Here is a 23,511-nt window from a genome sequence, read left to right on the forward strand (position 1 = left end):
ACCTTAAACTGTAGTTACCCGATTGTAGCTACCAAATAGCACTCTTGCTCTAACCAATGCCATTTAGGTTATCTTTCACAAGATCTAATAGAAGAGGGATGGGAGGGAACACTGCACTTCACTGTACTTTGTGGTTTATTACATTATTTAAGTTCTTTGGGCAAAGATTGCTCAAGAATTGTTGTAAGATGCATCCACTAAAGCTCAAGTTATTCTTTCCTAATTGCGGGCAGTGAACTTTTTGCCGTTCCCTTTGTTTGCACTCATCTCTGTGTTGGAGCGTGAGGGGGACTGCTCATGGTTCACAAAGCAGCATCTGTTTTGAGAAGTCGACTCCCAGCCCTTGCTGTTATAACAAGCATGTAACATAGCACCCTATTTTTCAAAATCATTTGTGTTGGCTTGTGATTGTGCTTGTAAAAGGTGCTTATTTGGAAACCCCCCAGCTGTAGTGTTCTGTTTATAACTACCAAGTAGGTACAGTTAAGCTGACTGCATTGTATATGGGGAGAGTTTGTGTGGATTCAGGGCCAGGGAGTGAGGAGACAAGCTGTCTGTCAGATAAGATGGTGGGAGAAGCTTGGCAGGACCTACTAGAGGGCAAACATTCTAGCGTGGATAGACAATTGAAGAATTTAGGCAAGAAGTACTACTTTGTACATTCATTTCGACTTTGTTAATCTTAAGATATCCTTTGGAAATCAGAATTTACTGAGTTTAATTAGGTGTATGAGTAAACACAAATTCATAAAGTATTTTCTCACGAATACTTTATTTTTTTTTAATTTTTAAAGATTTTATTTATTTATTTGACAGAGAGAGATCACAAGTAGGCACAGAAGCAGGCAGAGAGAGAGAGAGAGAGAGAGAGAGGGGAAAGCAGGCTCCCTGCTAAGCAGAGAGCCCAATGTGGGGGTCGATCCCAGGACCCTGGGATCACGACCCGAGCCGAAGGCAGCCACTAAACGACTGAGCCACCCAGGCGCCCCCGAATAGATACTTTAAAAAGTGATTTGACTTATGGTAAAAATTCTTTTTTTAAAAGATTTTATTATTTATTTGACATAGACAGAGATCACAAGTAGGCAGAGAGGCAGGCAGAGGGAGAGAGAAAGAGGGAGGAGGAAGCAGGCTCCCTGCGAGCAGAGAACCCGATATGGGGCTCAATCCCAGGACCCTGAGATCATGACCTGAGCAGAAGGCAGAGGCTTTAACCCACTGAGCCACCCAGGCGCCCCTATGGTAAAAATTCTTAAGTGGTCTTTACTTTCACATATGTATGTGTCTATGGGTTTTTTTTGGCTCATTTTCAGAGTACTATAGCTATATCCCAAGAAAATTTGGGAAATAAAGATAAGATATATTGTAATTAATAGTACTCTTTCCTAGTGTACACATTTTGGCCTTCTGATGAATGTCCCTGGTTTTACGTCTGTATTTAAAGGATAATATTTACAGTCATATCACACATAGAATTTTATGACCTACTCTTTTCTTTGCTTTAACAGCATAGTTTATTGTAATCATTTTTCATACTTCATCAAAGTTTTTGCAAATCAAAACCATCTTTTAAAATAACCTTAAAATGTCTGAGTAAGTGCCTATATCTAAATTTCTTAATTCTCATAATGCTTTGTTTTTACTCATTATAAATATTGTGAAAATGAACATGTTTGTCCAGAAGTTTTTCCTCTTATATTTTGGATTATATTATTAGGACCAAGTCTCTTAGAAATAGAATTATTGGGAACTATATGGAAGTGATAACTACTCTTTATATAAACCAAATTGTTTTTTAAAATGATTGCATGAATTTACAGTTCCCTGATAGCTTCATTAGTGCTTATGGTATTACTGAATTCCAGGGTTGTAGTATAATTATATAAATTATATAAAACCTTTAGCTGAGATAAAATCTTTGTATTCTCTGGAAAAATTCACCATTTTAAAAAGGATGGATTCACGTAGTCTATCTGACCCATTAAAGAGCAGGAATTTTATTTTTTTCAAAGCTTTCTGAAATTAACCTAAACCGGTTTAGCAAAATCAGAAAGATGTTCTAGAGAATTTTTACACTGTATAGTTGAGGATAAGTGCCTCAAGCATGCACATTCAGAACTTGATAGAGCATTGCCAACCGTCGTTACCTTTTTAGAAAGGCTTGAATATTTTGAGAGTGGTGAATAATCTAGGTCTAAGACATTTTAGTTTCTTGAACTTAAGAAAAATGAGTTTAAACTTTCCAAAGTAAACAAAGTGCAAAAAAGCAGTTGAGAAGATAGAACTGTTTAAGAAAATGAATACATACAGACCCACTATGCTGTTAGAGCAGATTTATTTTAATTGAGATAGAATGTGACTCCTTAACCAGAGCTAAAAATCTGGGAATAAGAAGAAAGCTATGGCTTGGAATATGACCACGGTGTTTGCATCATAAATATACGCACATATTTTATGAAAGGAAATAGAGGTAATAGTATCTGTTATAACTTTTATCATAGGCCAAAGACCATTACCTTAAAATTACTCTTCAAGCATTGTTTGAGATGAAAACCACATTTAAAGGTGGATTCTGCCTACTGATGAAAAACGAGTTCATGTTAACAAACCAAGGACTTTAAATGGAATAAATTATAATCAGATGTTAGATTTTGATTGACTTTAACAAAAACAAATGATTCTCTTCAGAGATGAGAATTGATGGCTTAGCCCTCAAAGAATATATCTTCCTTTCAAACTAAATGTCTTGGAGGAGGGGATCTGCTTAATTTCCTAAAAGGAGACTTGTGATTTATCAGCAGCAAACTGCTGAGTTTAAGAAATAAGAGCTCACTTAAATATTTCCTAGACCTTCTGAATGAGGTTGTCTTGATCTGTGGTCGTTCAGTTATGTGGAGCATTTTACAAAAGGTTGGACTGTGCAGGTAGCTATGGAACAGGACTTGTTGGGATGGTAGGTCAGCTCCCCTCTGAATGAGTACCTTTGCTGCCATTCTTTTGCATATTAGAACTCATTCTTTAAACCTGTGGATTGTAGAAGTAAGTCTTTCAGGACCACTGCGTATCTACTGATTATCTTAGCACTTCACACTTTTTTTTTTTTAAGATTTTATTTATTTGAGAAAGTGAGAATGAGAGAGAGCATGAGTCGGGGGAGGAACAGAGGGAGAGGAAGAAGCAGACTTCCTCACTGAGCAGGGAGTCCAGCACAGGGCTTGATCCCAGGACCCTGACATCATGACTAGAGCCAAAGGCAGATGCTTAGCTGACTGAGGCACCCAGGCCTCCCACTTCACACTTCTTCTAATGAGATGCCGTGTGAGGCAGTCTTGGCTCAACAGCCCTTGAGTAGAACAAATTTAGAAAGGGATGGGAACACTTTTAATGATTAAAAAATGAGTCAGTTACTGCTTCCATCATCCTTTAGTTCAGCCTGAAGAACAGCATTTCTAGGTTATAATAAATTGTGAAATACCCAGAGCACAAGCAGTACTTTAAAACCTACAATGATTTATATTGTCATATTTATTTATGTGCATATATATGTAGAGTTGACATACAATATTACATTATTTATATTGTCATATTTATAAACATTTTACCTGCCTCAAAGTAATTGTATTTCTCTGTGGTCCTAGGGTTAAGGTGGAACGTGTAATAGGTGGCTCTGGGCCACTGGCTAGGGTCCTAGGAAGCCAGCTTGACTGAAATTTTGGAAATAAAAATCAGTGTCACCAGTGATTCCAGTGATGTCACAGTGTTTGAGACTTCTGTGTGTAAGAATTATCTGGTATATTTACAAGAGTGCAGGTTCCTGGGCTCCCACAAAGATTAAGATTTGGTGGGATCTGTGGGTGGGCCCAAGAATATGATTTTTTTTTTCAGGAGCATCCCTTTCCCCAGTGTATCTTCAAGTTGGTATGCTTATAGTTCGTTGGAGTATTAGATAACTCTTACCAGTTGGTATGTTTGTATAAGCAGACCTATCTTATTTGAGCTACTGGAAGCATCCAATTAAAAAGATAAATTTTGTGATCTAGTTAAATTTATTGAAAACCTGAAAGAGTATGGAAAGATCATGGGAACCTGTCCATTTTGTAGTTTCTTGACAGTGTAGTAGTGGCATAGGTATGTATTATTTAGAAGATCATTGCATGAAGAAAGGATATTCCTAAAAAAAAAAAAAATCCTACCAATAATGCTTAACTAGTAATACTGGTATGATGAGTGCGGAGGTTCTTCATTGAGCTGGACTCTGTGACTTTCCTAGCCCTAGACACTAAATGTCTGCAACATTGTACCCAACCCCCATCCTGAGACAACATCATCACCTCACACATTTCCAAACACTCCTCTGAGGAGTGATGCTTCTCCTGGTAAGAATCAGTGTGAGCCAGCTTGAGATACTCATGCCCCCAATGACTGGAGAACTCACCTTTCTCTCTGCTGTCCCAACCTATGGCTCCTCAGGTGCTGCTTAAGTGCTTTGAGGCATATAAAGGGAAATCTAGTGGACGAACAGGTGTGGTTATTCACAGCATTCTCTCTGTCCAGAATTCACTTTCCCCATCTCCCATGTCTCAGTCCTTTGTAAGTAAGGGATCCATGTCTGAGTCCCTTTGTAAGTAAGGGATCAGCTCAGAGCTCCCTACCATGTTTATTCTTTGAGTTCCTTTTATCTGTGACTCTTAAATAATGTTTAACCTTTTACAGTCTCATCATTTTTATTACTGACCTCAAGAATTTATAGTTGAGTAAGACTCTATGTTCTTTGAGGTCAGGGTTGATGGCTTCCATTTATTAAATGCTTATAGAGTGCTTATTTACATATTTTTGAGGTGAAAACAGAGTCTTAGGGAGGCTAAATCACGTGCTGGGGTTATACTGTTAGTAAATTGGCAAGCCTAGAGTTGAACCCAGGCTTTTCTGACTCCACAGTTTTTATCTCCCCTTCATATGTCTCAGTTGCTAACTAAGTTTTGGTTAAATGAATCAATAAATTAACTTTTCGAAGAATTTGAGTAGCCTTGATGAAAGCAAGCATCTCTTTGTGCCCTTGTAACCACCTCATCCATTCGGTAAAGAGAATAGGGAAACAGACCGCCCTTACATAGAGTTTTGCGCACAACCTGAATTGTAAGCATGCCTGGAACACATTTGGTTCTGATTTAAAACAAGTTGGCTTGCCCCATTGCCATGTTATTACAAACACAAAAGAAGTATAAACTTCATTCCATTAAATAACCATCTACATAAACTCTTAAAGATTTCATTGGTTTTGGGTTGGGCCAAAGCTAGATATTAAGGAAATGGATATTAATGTTATATATTTTATTCAAAGTACTCTAATTCTTTAACCCTCTCACCACCCCCTCAACATACTAACCAATATATTTCTTTCTTCCTCAAAGTGTTCCCAGGATGTCAAGGCAGGTACAGCTTGGTTTTCAAGCTGCTCATGTCCACTATTTAGACATACTCTTTGCTTTGGGTCCTTTGTAGCCTGTCAAGATGCTGTCTAATTGAATCTTTTTCAGTGTCCTTTGGGTAATAGTTAAATAAGTTATTATAGTAGCACTGTATAATGGAACTATAATGTGAACCACAAATGTAACTTAAAATTTTATAACTTTAAAATTTTAAAATTTTATAACTACATTAAAAAGAAAAGAGTTGAGATTAATTTTAATAATAGTTTTCTTTAACCCCGTATGTAAAAATGGTATTGTTTCAACACATAATCCAAATATTACTGAGATTTTTACTTTTTTCTGTGCTAAGTCTTTGAAATCTGGTATGTTTTTTACTCTTACAGTACATCTGGATTCAGACTAGCCATGTTTGAAGTGCTAAATAGCCACAAGTGGTCAGTGGCTATTGTTTTGGGCAGTACAGCTCTCTGGGAAGACCAACATAATCTCATTGTGGTGTGTTAGGTATTCATAATTACATTAGACTGTATAAAGGCCATGAACATACTTTAGCTTTTGATAAAGCTAGAAGACTGTTGATTTAAAAAAAAAATCACTAATATTATGTAAATACTCAAAATTGTCAAATGGTGTTTATGACCCAGGCCAGACTGAATGGTGCTTCAGGAATTGCTTATGTAAGAAGAAAGAGGCCAGAGAAGCTAAATATTTGACACGAGCAAAATTTCTGTTCATCATTTAGACTGAGAGTACATTGACGTATGTTAGGGTCATCAGTCCACAAGGAAGTCTTCACTGTCAGGTCAATAAATTTGAAGTCTAAGTAAACTCTTAGCCAGAGTTACTTGAAGAGTCCAAATTAAATGTTGTTTGAAGCAATGAATAATATAATTTAGATGTTCTCAGATTTTTCTGGATATTTGTTTTCCTCCATTTGATAGCAGCAGATGCTTTGTGAAACTAAAAGCCGGTCGACTAGGAAATGTTGGCCTGAGGCTGCTCTGTGCCCTGAGTGTGGCGGGGCCACCACTGTCTTAGGTCATCCCCAGCACTGGAATAATGGCAGAGCTTTACAGCCCTCAGAGGTTCGACATGTAAAGAAAGTCCCCTGCAACCTGCATTTTGATTAGTGTAATTCTGTAGAGCACTTAATTTTATGGTTAATAGACTATAAACCTTAAATAGGCAGAGCAGTGCCCATTGTTAGAATAGATTATGACTGCTGCCCCACCTCCAGCATAAATTTTGTCATTCCTGTTAGTTCAGTTGGAAATTTGGTGGGAAATGAAATTAAAAAAAAAAAAAAAAAAGTCTCACAGGATGTCTTGGATTATTGGTGTAGTTCAATTAGTTGTTCATGCTCTAGGCCCAGATTGTAATGGATGGTCCATCCCTTTGCACTCATGCTCTTACCTATTGAGCCAGTTTAGACTGTGGTAAATTAATAAGGTATTATCTGTTTTATTTTATGTTTCATTTGATATGATCTTCCAGTAAAAGTGGCCCTCTTTTAAGCAGTCTGTAATTAGAAATGTATACATTAAATTTTCTCTTTTTGGTTCATGCATTTTGGAGTGTCTCTTTCTGTCTTGAGGCTAGCTACTGTACTTGGATGTGAATCACAGAGGTTTTCCAAACATTGGATTTAGTATTTTCAGCTGTGAAGTTTCCTACTGTGGGCATGAGAGTTATACAGAATCGGTATTTCAGTCTAGAAAGTGCTAGGTTAATTAAAGCCTGTGATATTCTATGCTTGGTATGATTTCATTGTCCATTATTCATCTCTGATACTGCCACAGGCATTATCGCTTAAATAGCTTATATCCATATTTGACCTTCACACTTTTGTCAGATTGTTTTATACCTTGTGGGGTGAAAGTGATGCTGTGACAAACAGCCTTGGCTCACTCTCAAAGAGGAAGAAAGATTTCAAATATGTTACCTGATTTCTTTTTATAATTAAAAAGTTCAAGCTATTTAAAGGCATTCTGAAAAATACAAAGGAGAAAGTGATGAATGACCCAGTAATCCCACCACTCAAATAATGATTGTTAATATTTTGATGTTTATTTTACTTTAAGTCTTTTTTTTCCCTAGCATATATATTTTCTATGTATATACTTATATTCTTTTTTTTAAAGATTTTTTTTTTTAAAGATTTTATTTGTTTATTTGATAGAGAGAGCACAAGCAGGGGGAGTGGCAGGGAGAGGGAGAAACAGGCTCCCACTGAGCAGAGAGCCCAATTCCAGGGCCCTGGGATCACTACTGAGCTGAAGGCAGACACTTAACTGACTGAGCCACCCAGGTGTCCCATGCATGCATTCTTACATAGAGAACTGAGATAATTCTGTATATCCTGTCTTACAGTCTCCTTAAAAAATAATTTATTTCATTTTTAAACATGGGGATTTTTGGGGGTGATTTTTAAAAAAATTCCTGTTAAATACAGTATTATATTAGTTTTAGTTGTACAATATAGTGATTCAGTTTCATACATCACCCTGTACTCATCACAAATGTGCTCCTTAAATTCCCTCACCTGTTTAACCCATCTCCCCACCCACCTCCCCTCTGGTGACCATCAGTTTGTTCTCTATAGTTAAGAGTCTATTTCTTGATTTATTGCTCTCCTTTTTTCCCCCTTTGCTTGTTTGTTTTGTTTCTTAAATTCCACATTTGAGTGAAATCATGTAGTGCTTGTCTTACTCTGACTTGTTTCACTTAGCATCATACACTCTGGCTCCATCCATATTGCTGCAAATGGCAAGAGTTCATTCATTCTTCTTCTTCTTCTTCTTTTTTTTTTTTTTTTTAAGATTTTATTTATTTGAGAAAGAGTGTGAGCAAGAGAGAGCACATGAGTAGGGGCAGGTATGGGGGTGGTGTGGGGGGAAGCAACCTCCCCACTGAGCAGGGAGCCTGTTGTGGGCCTTGATCCCAGGACCCTGAGATTGTGATCTGAGCTGAAGGTAGATGCTTAAACTGATTGAGCCACCCAGGCAACCTGAGAGTTCATTCTTTTTAATGACTAAGTAATATTCCCTTGTATATATATTCCACATCTTCTTCATCCATTTATCAATTGATGGCATTTGGCTGCTTCCATAACTTCACTATTATAAATAATGCTGCTACAAACATTGAGGTGTATGTATCCCTTTGAATTAGTGTTTTTATATTCTTTGGGTAAATAGCCAGTAATTCAATTGCTGGATTGTAAGATGTTTCTATTTTTAACTTTTTTGAAGAATGTCTTTACTGTTTTCCATGGTGGCTGCACCAGTTTGCATTCCCACCAGCAGTGCAAGAGGGTTCCCCTTTCTGTATATCCTTGCCAACACCTGTTGTTTCTTGTTTTGTTGATTTTAGCCATTCTGACAAATGTAAGGTGGTATCTCATTGTAGTTTTGATTCGCATTTCCCTGACGGTAAGTGATGATGAGCAGTAGATACTCATCTATTAGCCAAGTCGATGTTTTCTTTGGAGAAATGTCCATGTGTTCTGCCCATTTTTTAAATTGGATTATTTGCTTTTTGGGTGTTGAATTATGTAAGTTACTTATATATTTTGGATACTGACCCTTTAACAGATGTGTTGTTTGCAGGTGCCAGGGTGGCTCAGTTGGTCAGGCATCTGTCTTTAGCTCAGGTCATGATCCTGGGGTCCTGGAATTGAACCTTGCTCCCTGTTCAAAGGGGAGTCTGCTTCTCCCTCTACCCCTCGCTCTATTCTCGTGCTCTTTCTCTCAAATAAATAAAATCTTAAAAAAAAAAGATAAGTTGTTTGCAAATAAGTTCTTCCATTCCCTAGTTTGCCTTTTAGTTTTGTTGATTTTTTCCTTCACTCTGCAGAAGAAGCTTTTTATTTTGATGTAGTCCCAGTAGTTTATTTTTGCTTTTATTTGCCTTGCCCCAGGGGACCGATCTAGAAAGAAGTTGCTACAGCTGATGTCAAAGAAGTTACTGCCTGTGCTTTCTTCTAGGTTTTTATGGTCTCGGGTCTTATATTTAGATGTTTCATCCATTTTGAATTTATTTTTGGGTATGGTATAAAAAAGTGGTCTGGTTTCCTTCTTTTGCTTACTGTTTTCCAGTTTTCCCAACACCATTTGTTGAGAATATCTTTTTCCCATTAGACATTCTTTCCTGCTTTGTCAGAGAGTAATTGACCATATAGTTGTGGGTTTATTTCTGGGTTTTCTATTCTGTTATATTGATCTAGTATCTATTTTTGTGCCAGTACCGTACTGTTTTGTTTACTGCAACTTGGTAATGTGCTTGAAGTCCAGAATTGTGATGCTTCTAAGCTTTGCTTTCCTTTTACAAGATTGCTTTGTTTATTTGAGGTCTTTCGTGGTTCCACACAAATTTTAGAGTTGTTCTAGTTCTGTGAAAAATGCTGCTCCTATTTTGATAGGGGTTGCATTTAAATGTGTAGATTGCTGTGAGTAGTATAGACATTTTCATAGTGTTTTTTCTTCCAGTCCATGAGCATGGAATGTGTTTCCATTTCTTTGTGTTATCTTTAGTTTCTTTCATTAATGTTTTATAGTTTTCAGAGTACAGGTCTTTCACTTCTTTGGTTAGTTTATTCCTAGGCATCTTATTTTTTTTTGTGTGATTGTAAATGGGATTGTTTTCTTGCTTTCTTTTTCTGCTGTTTCATTACTAGTGTATACAAAAGTAACAGATTTCCATACGTTGATTTTGTGTCCTGGGATTTTACCGAATTCGCTTATCAGTTCTAGCAGTTTTTTGGTGGAATCTTTCAGGTGTTCTATCTATAGTGTCATGTCATCTGCAAATAATGAAAGTTTTACTTCTTCCTTAAAGGTTTGAATGCCTTTTGTTTCTTTATGTTCTCTGATTGCGGTGGCTAGGACTTCAGTACTGTGTTGAATAAAAGGGGTAGGAGTAGACATCCCTGTCTTGTTTCTGACCGTAGGAGGAAAGCTCTCAGTTTATTGTGGGTTTTTGATATACAGCTTTTATTATGTTGAATTATGTTCCCTCTAAACTTACTTTGTTGAGGGATTTTATCATGAATGGATGTTGTACTTTATCAAATTGTTCTTTTGCATCTAATTGAAAGGATCATATGGTTTTTATCCTTTCTCTGATTGATGTGATGTAGAATGTTGATTGATTTCCAAATATGAATCACCCTTGCAACCCAGGAATAAATCCCACTTGATCATGGTGAATGATTTTTTTTTAACATATTGTTGGATTTGGTTTGCTAGTATTTTGTTGAGGATTTTTGCATATATGGACATACATGGAGATATTGGGTGGTAATTCTCTTGTTTTGTGGTGTCTTTATCTGGTTTTGGTATCAGGGTAATGCTGGCTTCATAGAATGGATTTGGAAATTTTTCCTCATTTTCTGTTTTTTGGAATAGTTTGAGAAGAATAGATACAAATTCTCCATTAAATGTTTGGTAGAATTTACCTGTGAAAGCATCTGGTCTTGGACTTTTGTTTGTTGGGATTTTTTTTTTTTTTTTAATTACTGATGCAATTTCTTGGTGTGTTTTGGTTGCTTCAAATTTTCTATCTCTTCCTGTTTCAGTTTTGGTAGTTTCTGTGTTTCTAGGTATTTACCCATTTCTTTTAGGTTATCCAGTTGGTTGGCATATTAGTTTTTCATAATGTTCTCTTAGGATTTTTAAAATTTCTGTGGTGTTGGTTGTTATTTCTCATTTGTGATTTTATTTATTTGAGTGTCTTTTTGATAAGTCTGGCTAGAGGTTTATCAATTTTGTTGATATTTTTCAAAGAACTAGCTACTGGTTTCATTGACTTCTTCGGTTGTTTTTTAAGTTTGTATATTGTGTATTTTTGCTCTTTTGTTTTTTAATATTTTATTTGGGAGAAAGAGCACAAGAGATGGGGTGAGGCAGAGAAAGAGGGAGAAGCAGGCTCCCTGCTAAGCAGGGAGCCTGATGCAGGGCTCAATCCCAGGACCCCAAGATCATAACTTGAGCTGAAGTTTGATGTTTAACGGACTGAGCCACCCAGGTGCCCTACCTACTCTAGTCTTGGTTATTTCCTTCCTTTAGGTTTTGTTTGTTCTTCTTTCTTTAGGTTTAAGTTGTTTAAGATTTTTCTTGCTTCTTGAGGTAGACCTATATTGCCTCTTAGAACCAGTTCTGCTGCATCCCAAAGGTTTGTTTCATTTTCATTTGTTTCCATGTACTTCTTAAATTTTTTTCTTTTACTTCCTGATTGACTAATTCATTGGTTAGTAGCATGTTATTTAACTTCCATTTATTTGTGGTCTTTCCAGATTTTTCTTATGGTTGATTTCTATTTTCAGAGTCTTTTGGTCAGAAAAGCATGATATGACTTCAATCTTGTTGAATTTGTTGAGGTTTGTTTTATGGCCTATTATGTGATCTGTTCTGGAGCATGTTCCATATGCACTTGTAACGAATGTGTATTCTGCTGTTTTAGGGTGCAACATTTGAATATATCTGTTAAATCCATCTGGCCTAGGGTGTCATGCAAGCCATTGTTTTCTTGTTGATTTTATGTTTAGATGATCTGTCCATTGATGTAAGTGGGGTGTTAAAGTCCCCTACTGTTATTGCAATATTATCAATTAGTTCTTTTCTGTTTGTTATTAACTGTTTTATTTGGGTGTGCCCATGTTGATGCATAAATATTATACTTGTGATATCTTCTTTTTTGGATTATCCCCTTTATTATAGTGTCATTTTTTGTCTCTTGCTACAGTTTTTGTTTTAAAGTCTATTTTGCCCAATATAACTATTGCGAATTTGGCTTTCTTTTGACCTCTGTTTGCAAGATAAATGTTTTTTCATTCATTCACCTGCAGGTGTTAGGTCTAAAATGATTCTCTTGTAGGCAGCATATAGGGGGGCCTTGTTTTTTTATGCATTCTGTCATCCTGTGTCTTTTGATTGGAGCTTTTAATCAATTTACATTCAAAGTAGTTTTTGTGTATTTATTGCCATTTTATTATTTGTTTGTGATTGTTTCTGAAGATTTTTTCTGATCTTTTCTTGTCTTTCTCTTTCTTGCTTTTCTGGTTTTGCTTTGTGATATACTTGGATTTCCTTCTCTTTGTTCTTTGCATATAAATTAACAATTTGTGATTTGTGATTACCACTTGGTTGGTATATAACATCTTCTGAATATAGCAATATATATGAAATTGATGGTCATTAAAGTTTGAACCATTCTTTACTCCTCTTCTGCCCATGTTTCAGGTATATGTTGTCATATTTTATGTCCTTTTATGAGTTCCTTTACTAAATTTTTTTTAAAAAGAAATACTCATTTTTACTGCTTTTTTTGTTTTCTTTCTTCATACTGTCACATTTGGTCTTTCCTTTCCACTTAGAGTCTCCTTTAGTATTTCTTGCAGTGGTCATGAACTCTTTTGGCTTTTGTTTGTCTGAGAAACGATCTCTACTGAATGATAGCCTTGGTGTTTAGAATATTCTTGGCTGCAGATCTCTCCAGTTCAGCACTTTCAGTATATTATGCCACTTTCTTCTAGCTTGGAAAGTTTCTGCCTTATGGGTTTTCCCTTGTAAATTACTGACTTGTTTTGTTACTTAAAAATGTTTTCTTAATCATTATATTTTGCAATTTTAATTATAATATATTTTGGTGTGGAGCTGCTTTTGCTTATTTTGTTGGATCTTCTCTGCCTCCTGGATCTGGATGTTTCTTTCTCCAGATTAGGGAAGTTTTCAGCTATTATTTCTTCAAATAAATTTTCTGCCCTCTTTTTACTCTCATTGTCGAGAGTAAAAAGTCATTTTACTGACAAAATGACAAAAAATTATCATTTGAGGACTCCTACAGTAAGAATATTATTACATTTGATGGAAACACTAAGTTCCTTATGTAGATTTTCATTTTGAATAATACTTTTTTTCTCTCTTTTGTTCAGCTTGATTACTTTCCATTACTCTGTCTTCTAAGTCATGGATTTCTTCCTCTGCTTCTTCCAGCCTGCTGTTTATTCTTTTTCTTTCCTTTTTTTTTTAAATAAATATTTTATTTATTTATTTGTCAGAGAGAGAGAGAGTGAGCACACAGCAGGGGGAACAGCAGACAAAGGCGAAGGGAGAAGCAGGCTCCCCACTGAGCAGGTAGCCCAGGGTGGGGCTTGATTCCATGACCCTGAGATCCTGATCTAAGCCAATGGCAGATGCTTAACCATCTGAGCCACACAGGCATCCCCAGCCTGCTGTTTATTCTACCAAGCTTGTTTCAGATTTTGTTTATTGAATCTTTTATCTCTGCTATATTATTCCTTATCTCTGTGTTAAGGGTCTCACTCATGTCTTCTACTCTTCTCCTGTCCATTAATGATCATTACTTTAAATTGTTTATCAGGAATGTTAGTTATATCTGTTCTCATTTAGATCTCTGGTTATGGCTTTATCTTGTTCTTCCATTTGGGACAGATTCCTCTATCTTCTCATTTTGTCTAAGTCTCCATGCCTGCTTCTCTGTATTAGAAAAGTCAACTATGTTTCCTGCTCTTGATAACCTTATGAAAAAGAGGTCCTATAGTGCCCTGTAGTGTTTTTTCAAGGCCCTGACACTTTAGAGAGTATCTCCAGTTGTATGCTGTATGTGCTCTTTGATGGGCCTCTTCTCTACCTTTAGTTGTGGAGTTTGTTCTGACAGTCTTAAGGTCAATTCCTGGGGTATTTATGATGATTGGATAGTTATGTAGTTGTATTCCTGGGATGAGGCAAGACTAGAGACCTCCTACTCCACACCATCTTCCTCCTGTCTCTTCTGAACATGGACAGTTTTAACTGTAAAACAACAACAACAACAACAACAAACAATATTTAAGAAAAGCATTAAACTGAAGAAGAAATTCATTCTCAAATTACTAACCACTATTTGAAGGAAAAAAAAATACTTTTGTCTGTTTCTTCTTGATTTTTCTCTACAGGGCTACATGCTTTTCTTGCTTTAAAAATTTTTTCAAAGCAGGTAAATTTGATTTGTTCATTGTGGTCCCTGAAAGCAGGTAGGGAATTTTAGGAAAGATGAGGTCTGAAAATCCTCACACTTACTGTGATATATAACTTTCAGGAGCCATTGTTCATTACTGATGTTTAAATTTGGAGTGTTTTTCAGTTTACTAGGTATTTGAATGACTTTGAGAATTGAAGGAACTTTAAAAATGGACTTAATATCTACTATTCAATCAATTCTCAGAACTTTATATGCCACTGTTAGAATTGAGTGTTATATATGATTCATGAAAATAAGTTCTTTGGAAGTATATAATAACTGCATCTTCTGCATCTTTTTATGATTCCTCTTTCAGTGAAATTGGCTCAATAGTCATGGAAGTTTTCTGAAAACAGTAATATACAGAATAAAATAATCTCACATAGATCTTTTAGCATATTAATTAAATTGATCTGATAAATGAATGTTTTAAAATTTTAGTACTTTTGCAGGAGAATCAGGGTACCTAAATGTTCACATTTATTTTCAGGTGACCTTCACATACAGCAACCTTCTTCGTTGCAAATGTGCTACAGTTGGGTTGTGTTAAGAAAAAGGGAGAAATGCCTTGAATCTTCATAGAGTTGAAGAATTACTTCTCATTTATTTTTATATTGAACTGTTTTATTTGTTTGTTTTGTTTTGTTTTGGCTCAGATTCCACAGAGAATCCCATTGCCTGTCCAGTGAGTTTTTAAAGATATTCCATTCTGTGTTTTAAATATGAATACACAATCCTTGTTTTTTTAGATTTGACTCCAGAAAGCATTAGATGTTATACTAGAAAAGCATTTTAGAGTGAAAGGGATATTTAAACAAGTTTCCATATGCCTTAACAATTTTAAATTGAGTTCCCCCCCTTTAATTCAGTAATTAACTAGATTTACCCTGTCGTTTGGGGGAGTATAATAGTTTACACCTGTTTCAACTTTTGCTGTTTTTATTGGCTATGGATTTTGCCATCCCATATTTCTTGTGAAGCAAAAATATCAAATAAAATATGGCAAAGCATTGGAGAAATTATAATAAACATAAAAATGGATTGTTCAGCTTAAAATATGAAATGCTTTACCTGCACAGCCATGTTTCAGTAGTATTGAAGTAATTTATTCCTGAAGTTCTATGTCATGAAAATAAAGACAGTTGATTTCATTGGCAAGAATAATCCAGGGTTTTTACAATCAAATGATTAAATTTTGGAACATCAGGCAGAGGTCATGTTATAAAGACAGAGAAAGCCTGCTAAATCATTTTGTGTGTGTTCGTGATACTGTGGAATAAAAAAGATGAGGGTGTATCAGTTTATAAGAATATGAAGACTCAACAGAACTGTTACACTACAGAATATAGTCAGACTTAAAAGGTCAAGGAGTGTCACAACATCAGGATGGCTTAGCTCATTTCACAGGCAATATTTGCCTCTCCAACTATAGTGAAAAGACAATCATTGAGTCAAGATATTATCATATCTCATGATTTTTTTTTCTTTTTATATCCAACTCTTATATGGTCTTCCTAAAAGTACCCTGTGTTCTTCAGGCCTGGTGGGAGCTGCCCAGCTGTAACGTTGGATTAAGAGTAAAATGAGTAGCTTTTTAGTACATTGTTCTGAATGAGAATAGCTAAATTAAGTTTCTATTAGGTTTGGTTTTGGCTTTATCTTATTAGTGGGTGACTCTGACTATATGGGCCAAGGTTGTAAGTTGAATGAGATCAGGGCCTTGCCAATTTTGATTGACTAGTACAGGACTTAAGTATTCGTGGAATGAAAGAGGGAACTACTTTTTATTCTTTACTGCATCTGTAAAATGAACTTATTAAATACCTAAGTTTATCCTGAGAAGTAAATATTCTGCAAACCTCCTCCCCACAATCTCTCACTTCTTCAGAGGAGTTTATATTTTAATACTGAGGAATTTGGACTATTTGAGAACTGAGCTCTCAAGCAGGGTAGATCCCCCATTGAGGTGGCTGAGAGAATGCTTTTGGTGTTATGTCCTTCTCCTTTAATTGGCTTCTGTGGCCTTGACAGCTTTGCCTGCATGGGGTCAGTAAAAGGCTGACAGGAGACTGAGCAACCTGGGAATGAGATAAGGAATAGTTACTATATATATAGTGCCTATGATGTGGTCTAACCATGGTTTGTACCTGAGACAATGATCTTACTTAGCATCTGGTTGGAGTCTCTTACTAGGGTACTTGGTGGGCTTAAGGAATGGACACTACTCAGGATTTAGGGGGAAATCAGGCTCAGATTTGGAGTTTCTTATATGTCAATACTTGGAAGGAAAATGGCCAAAGAATTTCAGTATGAGTATTTTTGGTGCCATTGAGTATCCCTGCTTCCTCTTTCCCTTGATCTCCTAAGGCTGCTAAAGGTGCAGGTTTCTTTTAAATTTTAGATCTTTTTCTAGAGTCTAAGGAAAATCCTCTCTCCCTTTTTTTATTCATGCAGGGATTGAAAGGCCATTCTGTGAAGTCTGTTTAGCTGGACTTGGAATGAAGGGGCATTTCAAGGTTGTGACATAATGAGTTTATCATGAGCAAAATAAGTGTCCTAAAGGAAATGTCTGTAATAAAGTGTACTTGTATTGTGAAATTTATAATGATGAATTCTAAGTTGTGAAGGAGTTCCCTGTGCGTGAAAGGCATCTTGATAGGCCTGTCTTGCTTCACAGGCCTTTGAAAATATCTTTGACTCTAAAGTTTCTTTTCAAAGAAGTGTTTCCTCAGTGTCACTAGAATTTTTTCAGATCTTTGTGCCACACTGTGCAATTTTGATCACCATGTGATTTTGTCATTAAGTAGGGACCCTTCATACTGTTTTTTGCTTTAGAGAAAGAGAAAGCCTAAGAGGCGGCCAAGCTGAAGTGCCCCCAAGGCACTTACTAGGTTTGGATACTAGACCTTTTGTCTTGCCTAGGAAGTCCCTCTAGCTAGGATCATCCACATTTTCCAGTTTATTTAGAAAGTATAAGCTTTTCTTTTGTTGTTGTTGTTTTGTTTTGTTTTTATTTTGGTCAAATTTGCTTTTTATGGTTTTTAAAAAAATTTTTTTAAAGATTTTATTTATTTATTTGACAGAGAGAGATCACAAGTAGGCAGAGAGGCAGGCAGAGAGAGAGGGAGAAGCAGGCTCCCTGTTGAGCAGAGATTTCCCCATGCGGAGCTGGATCCTAGGACCCTGAGATCATGACCTGAGCCGAAGGCAGAGGCTTAACCCACTGAGCCACCTAGAGGCCCCCCCTTTTTTTTTAAGCAGATAAAACATTTTAATAGGTGAGAGAGTCCCTTCCTATTTCTTTTTTTTTTAACATTTTTTAAAACATATATCACTTTATTTTTTTTTTTCTTTTCAGCATAACAGTGTTCATTGTTTTTGCACCATACCCGGTGCTCCATGCAACACGTGCCCTCACTAATACCCCACCACCTTGTTCCCCCAACCTCCCTCCCCCGCCCCTTCTAGACCCTCAGGTTGTTTTTCAGAGTCCATAGTCTCTCATGGTTCACCTCCCCTTCCAATTTCCCTCAACTCCCTTCTCCTCTCCATCTCCCCATGTCCTCCATGTTAATTGTTATGCTCCACAAATAAGTGAAACCATATGATAATTGACTCTGTCTGTTTGACTTATTTCACTCAGCATAATCTCTTCCAGTCCCATCCATGTTGCTACAAAAGTTGGGTATTCATCTTTTCTTTTCTTTTTTTTTTTTTAAAGATTTTATTTTATTCATTTGACAGAGAAAGAGATCACAAGTAGGCAGAGAGGCAGGCAGAGAGAGAGGAGGAAGCAGACTCCCTGCGGAGCAGAGAGCCCGACATGGGGCTCGATCCCAGGACCCTGAGATCATGACCTGAGCTGAAGGCAGCGGCTTAATCCACTGAGCCACCCAGGCGCCCCGGTATTCATCTTTTCTGATAGAGGCATAATACTCCATAGTGTATATGGACCACATCTTCCTTATCCATTCGTCCATCGAAGGGCATCTTGGTTCTTTCCACAGTTTGGCGACCGTGGCCATTGCTGCTATAAACATTGGGGTACAGATGGCCCTTCTTTTCACTACATCTGTATCTTTGGGGTAAATACCCAGTAGTGCAATTGCAGGGTCATAGGGAATCTCTATTTTTAATTTCTTGAAGAATCTCCACACCGTTCTCCAAAGCAGCTACACCAACTTGCATTCCCACCACTAGGGGCCCTTTTTTAAAAATTTGTTTTAAAATTTGTTTTTATTTTTATTTTTTAAATAGTCTCCATGCCCAGTGTGGAACCCAATGTGTGGTCTGAATTCATGACCCCAAGATCAAGACCCGTGCTGAGATCAAGAGCTGGATGTTTAACTGACTGAGTCACCCAGTCACCCTTCCTTTTTTCTTTTTTTTATTTTATTTTATTTATTTATTTGACAGAGAGAGATCACAAGTAGGCAGAGAGGCAGGCAGAGAGAGAGAGAAGGAAGCAGGCTCCCTGCTGAGCAGAGAGCCTGATGCGGGACTCGATCCCAGGACCCTGAGATCATGACCTGAGCCGAAGGCAGTGGCTTAACCCGCTGAGCCACTCAGGCGCCCCCCCTTTTTTCTTTTTTTAAAGTTTTAATATTAACATATTTCCAAATTAGAGAGTGAAAATCATAATTGGTAGTGTTAACTTCCAGGAAACCTATTTGTGTAAGTGTGTGATTCAAATGCTCAACATGTCTTTGCTCAGTTTCTGTGTTCAGTTCATGCTGTTGGAGATATGGTATTTGTACACAAAGTAAAGTTAAATGGTATTGGCATTATGTATTAGGGTTTTTGCATTTTTTTGTTGCATTTTTTTGCTGCTGTAACAAATTATAAGCATAATGGTATACAACATAAATTTATTCATATAGTTCCAGTGTTCCAAAGTCTGAAATGGATTTCACTGGCATATATCAAGGTGTTGGCGGGCCATCTTCCCTTCAGAGGCTCCAGGGGAGAATCCATTTCCTTGCCTTTTCTAGCTTCTAGAGGCCACCTATGTTCTTTAGCTTGTGGCACCCTTTGTCCATCTTCAAAGCCAGCAGTGTAGCATCTCTAATACCTTTCTCCACTGACCTCTCCTTTCTTTGTTATGTGTCCTGCTCTCCCTCTGCTTCTATTGTCACATCACCTTCTTGGATTCTGACCTTCCCACTTCCCTCTTACAAGGACCTTGTGATGACCTTGGACCCACCTGGGTAATTCAGGATTGTCTCCCAAGCTCAACAGCCTTTATTATTTTTTTTTAAAGATTTTTATTTATTTATTTGATAGAGAGAGATCACAAGTAGGCAGAGAGGCAGGCAGAGAGAGAGAGGAGGAAGCAGGCTCCCTGCCGAGCAGAGAGCCCGATGCGGGGCTCAATCCCAGGACCCTGGGATCATAACCTGAGCTGAAGGCAGAGGCTTTAACTCACTGAACCACCGAGGTGCCCCTCAACAGCCTTAATTTAATCACATCTTCAGAATCCCTTTTGCCACATAAAGTAACATATTCATAGGCTCCAGGAATTAGGGCATGAACATCTTTGAGGGGCTGTTGTTTAGCCTGACATTAGAATAGGATTTTAAATTTTTTGTTTCTTTTTAGCTCTTCTTTTCTTTTCTTTTTAGATTTTATTTATTTATTTGAGAGAGCGAGTGAGTGAGAGAGAGTGGGAGGAGAGGGAGAAGCAGACTCCCCACTGAGCTGAGGATGACATGGGCTCAATCCCAGGACTCCGAGATCATGACCTGTTGACAAAAATACACATTTTTACAAGATTATAGAAGGTGTCTTATATTTAACTGTGAAATTAAAGCTGGCTAAAAATTTTAATTTTAATACTTGCTATTTCTTTGGGGGAATTTCTTTGAGTTTTGAGTCTTCTACCTAACAGAATGACCTGCCACATTTCTTGGGTCATCATTAATTTTTTAAATTGAGGTATAATTGGCACACAAGAGTCTTTAATAATTTTAATAAGTGTCCTGGACACACATACACCCATGTATATGTATATGCATGTACACACAGTGCCCCTCAACAATATTGACCAGTAGATGTTTGGGGCACCGTGGCTTCCAGATTTCATTGTCTAGGAGTTCTTGCTCCAGCTCATTTCCTTGTCTTACCCAAGAGGTGCTTCTCTGGTTAACCACTGTTCCACCCTGCATCTGAATTTGAAACCTGTTTGGTGTTTGCTTTCCTTTTTTTTTTTTAAAAGAGAGAGCATGAGATGGGGGTGGGTGTCCGGGAGGAGGAGGGGAAAGGAGGAGGGAGAGGGAGGAACTTATGCAGGTTCCACACCCAGCGCAGAGCCCAACACAAGTCTTGATCTCATGACTCTAATATTATGACTTGAGCCAAAATCAAGAGTCAGGTGCTTAATCAATCAACTGAGTTCCCCAATGCAGTTCGAGGCTTTTGCAAGCAAGATGCTATTGATTCTTTGTCCCCTCTCTTCTTTTAGTCAAATTGCTCACTCCTCTCCACATATTAAAAAGAAGGTTCATAGACTTATAAGACTTTTGAATGTAGAGACCTGGGTTTCTCCTATATTTATGGTCTGCCATTTAGAAATAAGAACAATTGTTCAAATATAATGACTTTTAAATTAATCTCACATGAAGTTTTATTGTTGTCTGTGACCTTCTCTATTACCATTTCATCCTCATGTTGTCTTATCTCTTTCTTATAAATGTGAATTAAGGAGTGAATTAAAGTAGTATGATGGCAGCTGAAACCCAAGTTGATTATATAGTCATTGCAAAGCATAGAACAAATAGCTAAGAGTATAGACCTGGTGGGATGAACCACCCGTTGAAAAGGCAACCTCATGCCTGGGATTGGTTGCAGATAGGAAGTGCTTAGGGCACTAGAGTTTATTATATTGGTAGTTGCATTTGTTCATGTCGTTCCTTAATTATGAAAGGATGCGATTACTTTCATCTGTGTGTGAAAAGAGAGACCTGGGTCTTTCAGACCAAAAAAAAAAAAAGGGTGAAATTATCTAAAGATGTATAGTTGATTGAATTAGTGTGTTTGTTTTTGTTTTTGTTTGCGACTTTCCATCAGATGAGACCTGTTCAGGTAGGCACTGAACTTTGGGAGAGCAAGAATGGCATCTTGCTTATTGCTCTGTTATTCTCATACTTGATACTTGAGAGGCTTTTGAATACAAAGGCTGAAAAAAAGAAACTATTTTAAATGTATACGTTTTTATTTACAGCTGCTGCTGAAGGAAAAGGCAAAAGTGGGGAAGACTTTTTTCAGAAGGTAAGTTGCTTTGTACTCCTGCCTCTTAGTGATAATTAAGGAGAAGTCAGTGTATCTCAATGGTTACACTCAAGGCCCATGAAATCTCCCCTTCCGTATGAAGGCAGATAGGTTTTGATGAGATAACTGGAGATGCTCAGGGCAAAGAAAGGGTGAGATGTTTGGGAAGTAACTGTTCTAACTTCTTGCTCCTCCTGAACAACTCTAATGAGGCAAAGAGGCCAGTGAAGGCTGCCAGGTATGCTGTGCTGATTATCTTCTTTCATGCCTACCCCCATTGTTTCTTTCCCCATATACATACCTGACCTGGGACATGGAGAGGAATCCTTCACAGCTTTCCTCATTTCCTGTAAGCACGACCATGGGTTCGGTAATATAATCAGTGAAAGATGAACCTTTAGACCTACTTGCTCACTATTGGTGATGGTATCCAGTGTGTCCTGACCGTCCTCTGGGAGTTCTGAACTGCACTGAAGCCAGTCTTGCTAGTCATATTTAGCAAAGGGAACTGGGCGTGGACCTGATTGAAAAATGGATATGAGAACTATGATTAGCAATTGATTATTTCTAGTCAGCCCTATTTTAAAATAAGAGTTTTGTATAAGGGAAGATGCCTATCCTTTCAAAGAAATTGACTCAAATTCATGTTCTTCTTTCATTTATTTTATTATATTTGTGTCTTTGTTGTTGGGATCCAGAAAGTATGTGTGTAACAACAAACACACATGTTCCAGAGTGAAATAAAGCAGCAGCTGTAGATGAGGTTAAATAATGCTGTAGAGGGTCATAAACCTTTGGAAATCACCTGTATGTAACCAGATGTGGCCTTTACAGCCTCTTTATTTTTTGTTCCGTGTAATCTACATTTTTTCTTTTTTGTTAGCTTCAACATTTTCTTCATTCTCTGCCAAGAATATGGAAGCAAATATTTTCAGCCAATACTTGTATTGCCATTTCTTCATTCTGAAAGTATTTACCACCTGCTGTATTCCACACACTAGAGAGACTAAAATGAGCAAGGCATAGTCCTTGCCCTGAAGAAATTAGTCTGCTGTCTGGCAGTAAAGTCATAGAAATAGCAGGAGAGTCTAGGGCTGGAGAGGGTTAAGCCCTTGACTGGGGCTCTAGGAGATAAGAAAGGACTTCTTGAGTACTTAGGAGTAGTAGTTAATTGAAGAGGGAGGCTTGGGTGGGCTGGGAGGGCATTCTGGGCAAAAAAAAAAAAAAAGTAAGAAAGCTAAACAGGGTTGGAAGAATTCTTGTGACATTTGGCTTGCATGCACGACATCTGTGGGGTTCATAGTTCATGGTGAGATATAATATCTTATGAAATATCTTATATGTATTGGGGGGCTTTCCTAAAGGGACTTAAATTTAAAAAATTTTGGAATGCTCTGCTGGCCAAATAGAATGTGTCTAACCAGAGTTTTCTACCCCTCTTTAGGCTCATCTGTTGAAGTTTCTGTACTTACCTGAAACCCCTTACTTGGCATTATCTGATAATGGTTAATATCCAACTTATCATTACCTGGGCATTTCAGAAGCCTCTGCCTCTACCTCAGGCAGGTTTGCCATGAGGGAGGAAAGGAGAAGACAAATAGCAGAAATCACAGATTTGCTTTGGATTGGCTGTGAAGGGACAGATAGATGTGATCTGTGGGAGGATTTTATTTCATTGTTTTTTAGCTTGTGCACGGATGGAAAAAGCAGATTGTTCAGCTTTGTTTGACTGAGACATTTGAAAAACTGAATCAAAACATGGTGTATGTGGTCATAAAAGACCTTCATTCTTAGA

The 23,511-nt window shown here is 37.3% G+C and overlaps 1 protein-coding gene across 3 annotated transcripts in view; it reads left to right on the forward strand.

The window, feature by feature from the left end:
* BICC1 (BicC family RNA binding protein 1) overlaps nucleotides 1–23,511 on the forward strand; it is a 279,797-nt gene that overhangs the window by 61,839 nt on the left and 194,447 nt on the right. For all 3 annotated transcript variants that reach the window (XM_046027901.1, XM_046027903.1, XM_046027902.1), the window contains exon 2: nucleotides 21,670–21,716. In XM_046027901.1, coding sequence (XP_045883857.1) covers nucleotides 21,670–21,716 — 47 coding nt within the window. The remainder of the gene's footprint in view (nucleotides 1–21,669; nucleotides 21,717–23,511) is intronic.

This window comes from Meles meles, chromosome 13, assembly GCF_922984935.1.
Source record: "Meles meles chromosome 13, mMelMel3.1 paternal haplotype, whole genome shotgun sequence".
NCBI lineage: Eukaryota > Metazoa > Chordata > Mammalia > Carnivora > Mustelidae > Meles > Meles meles.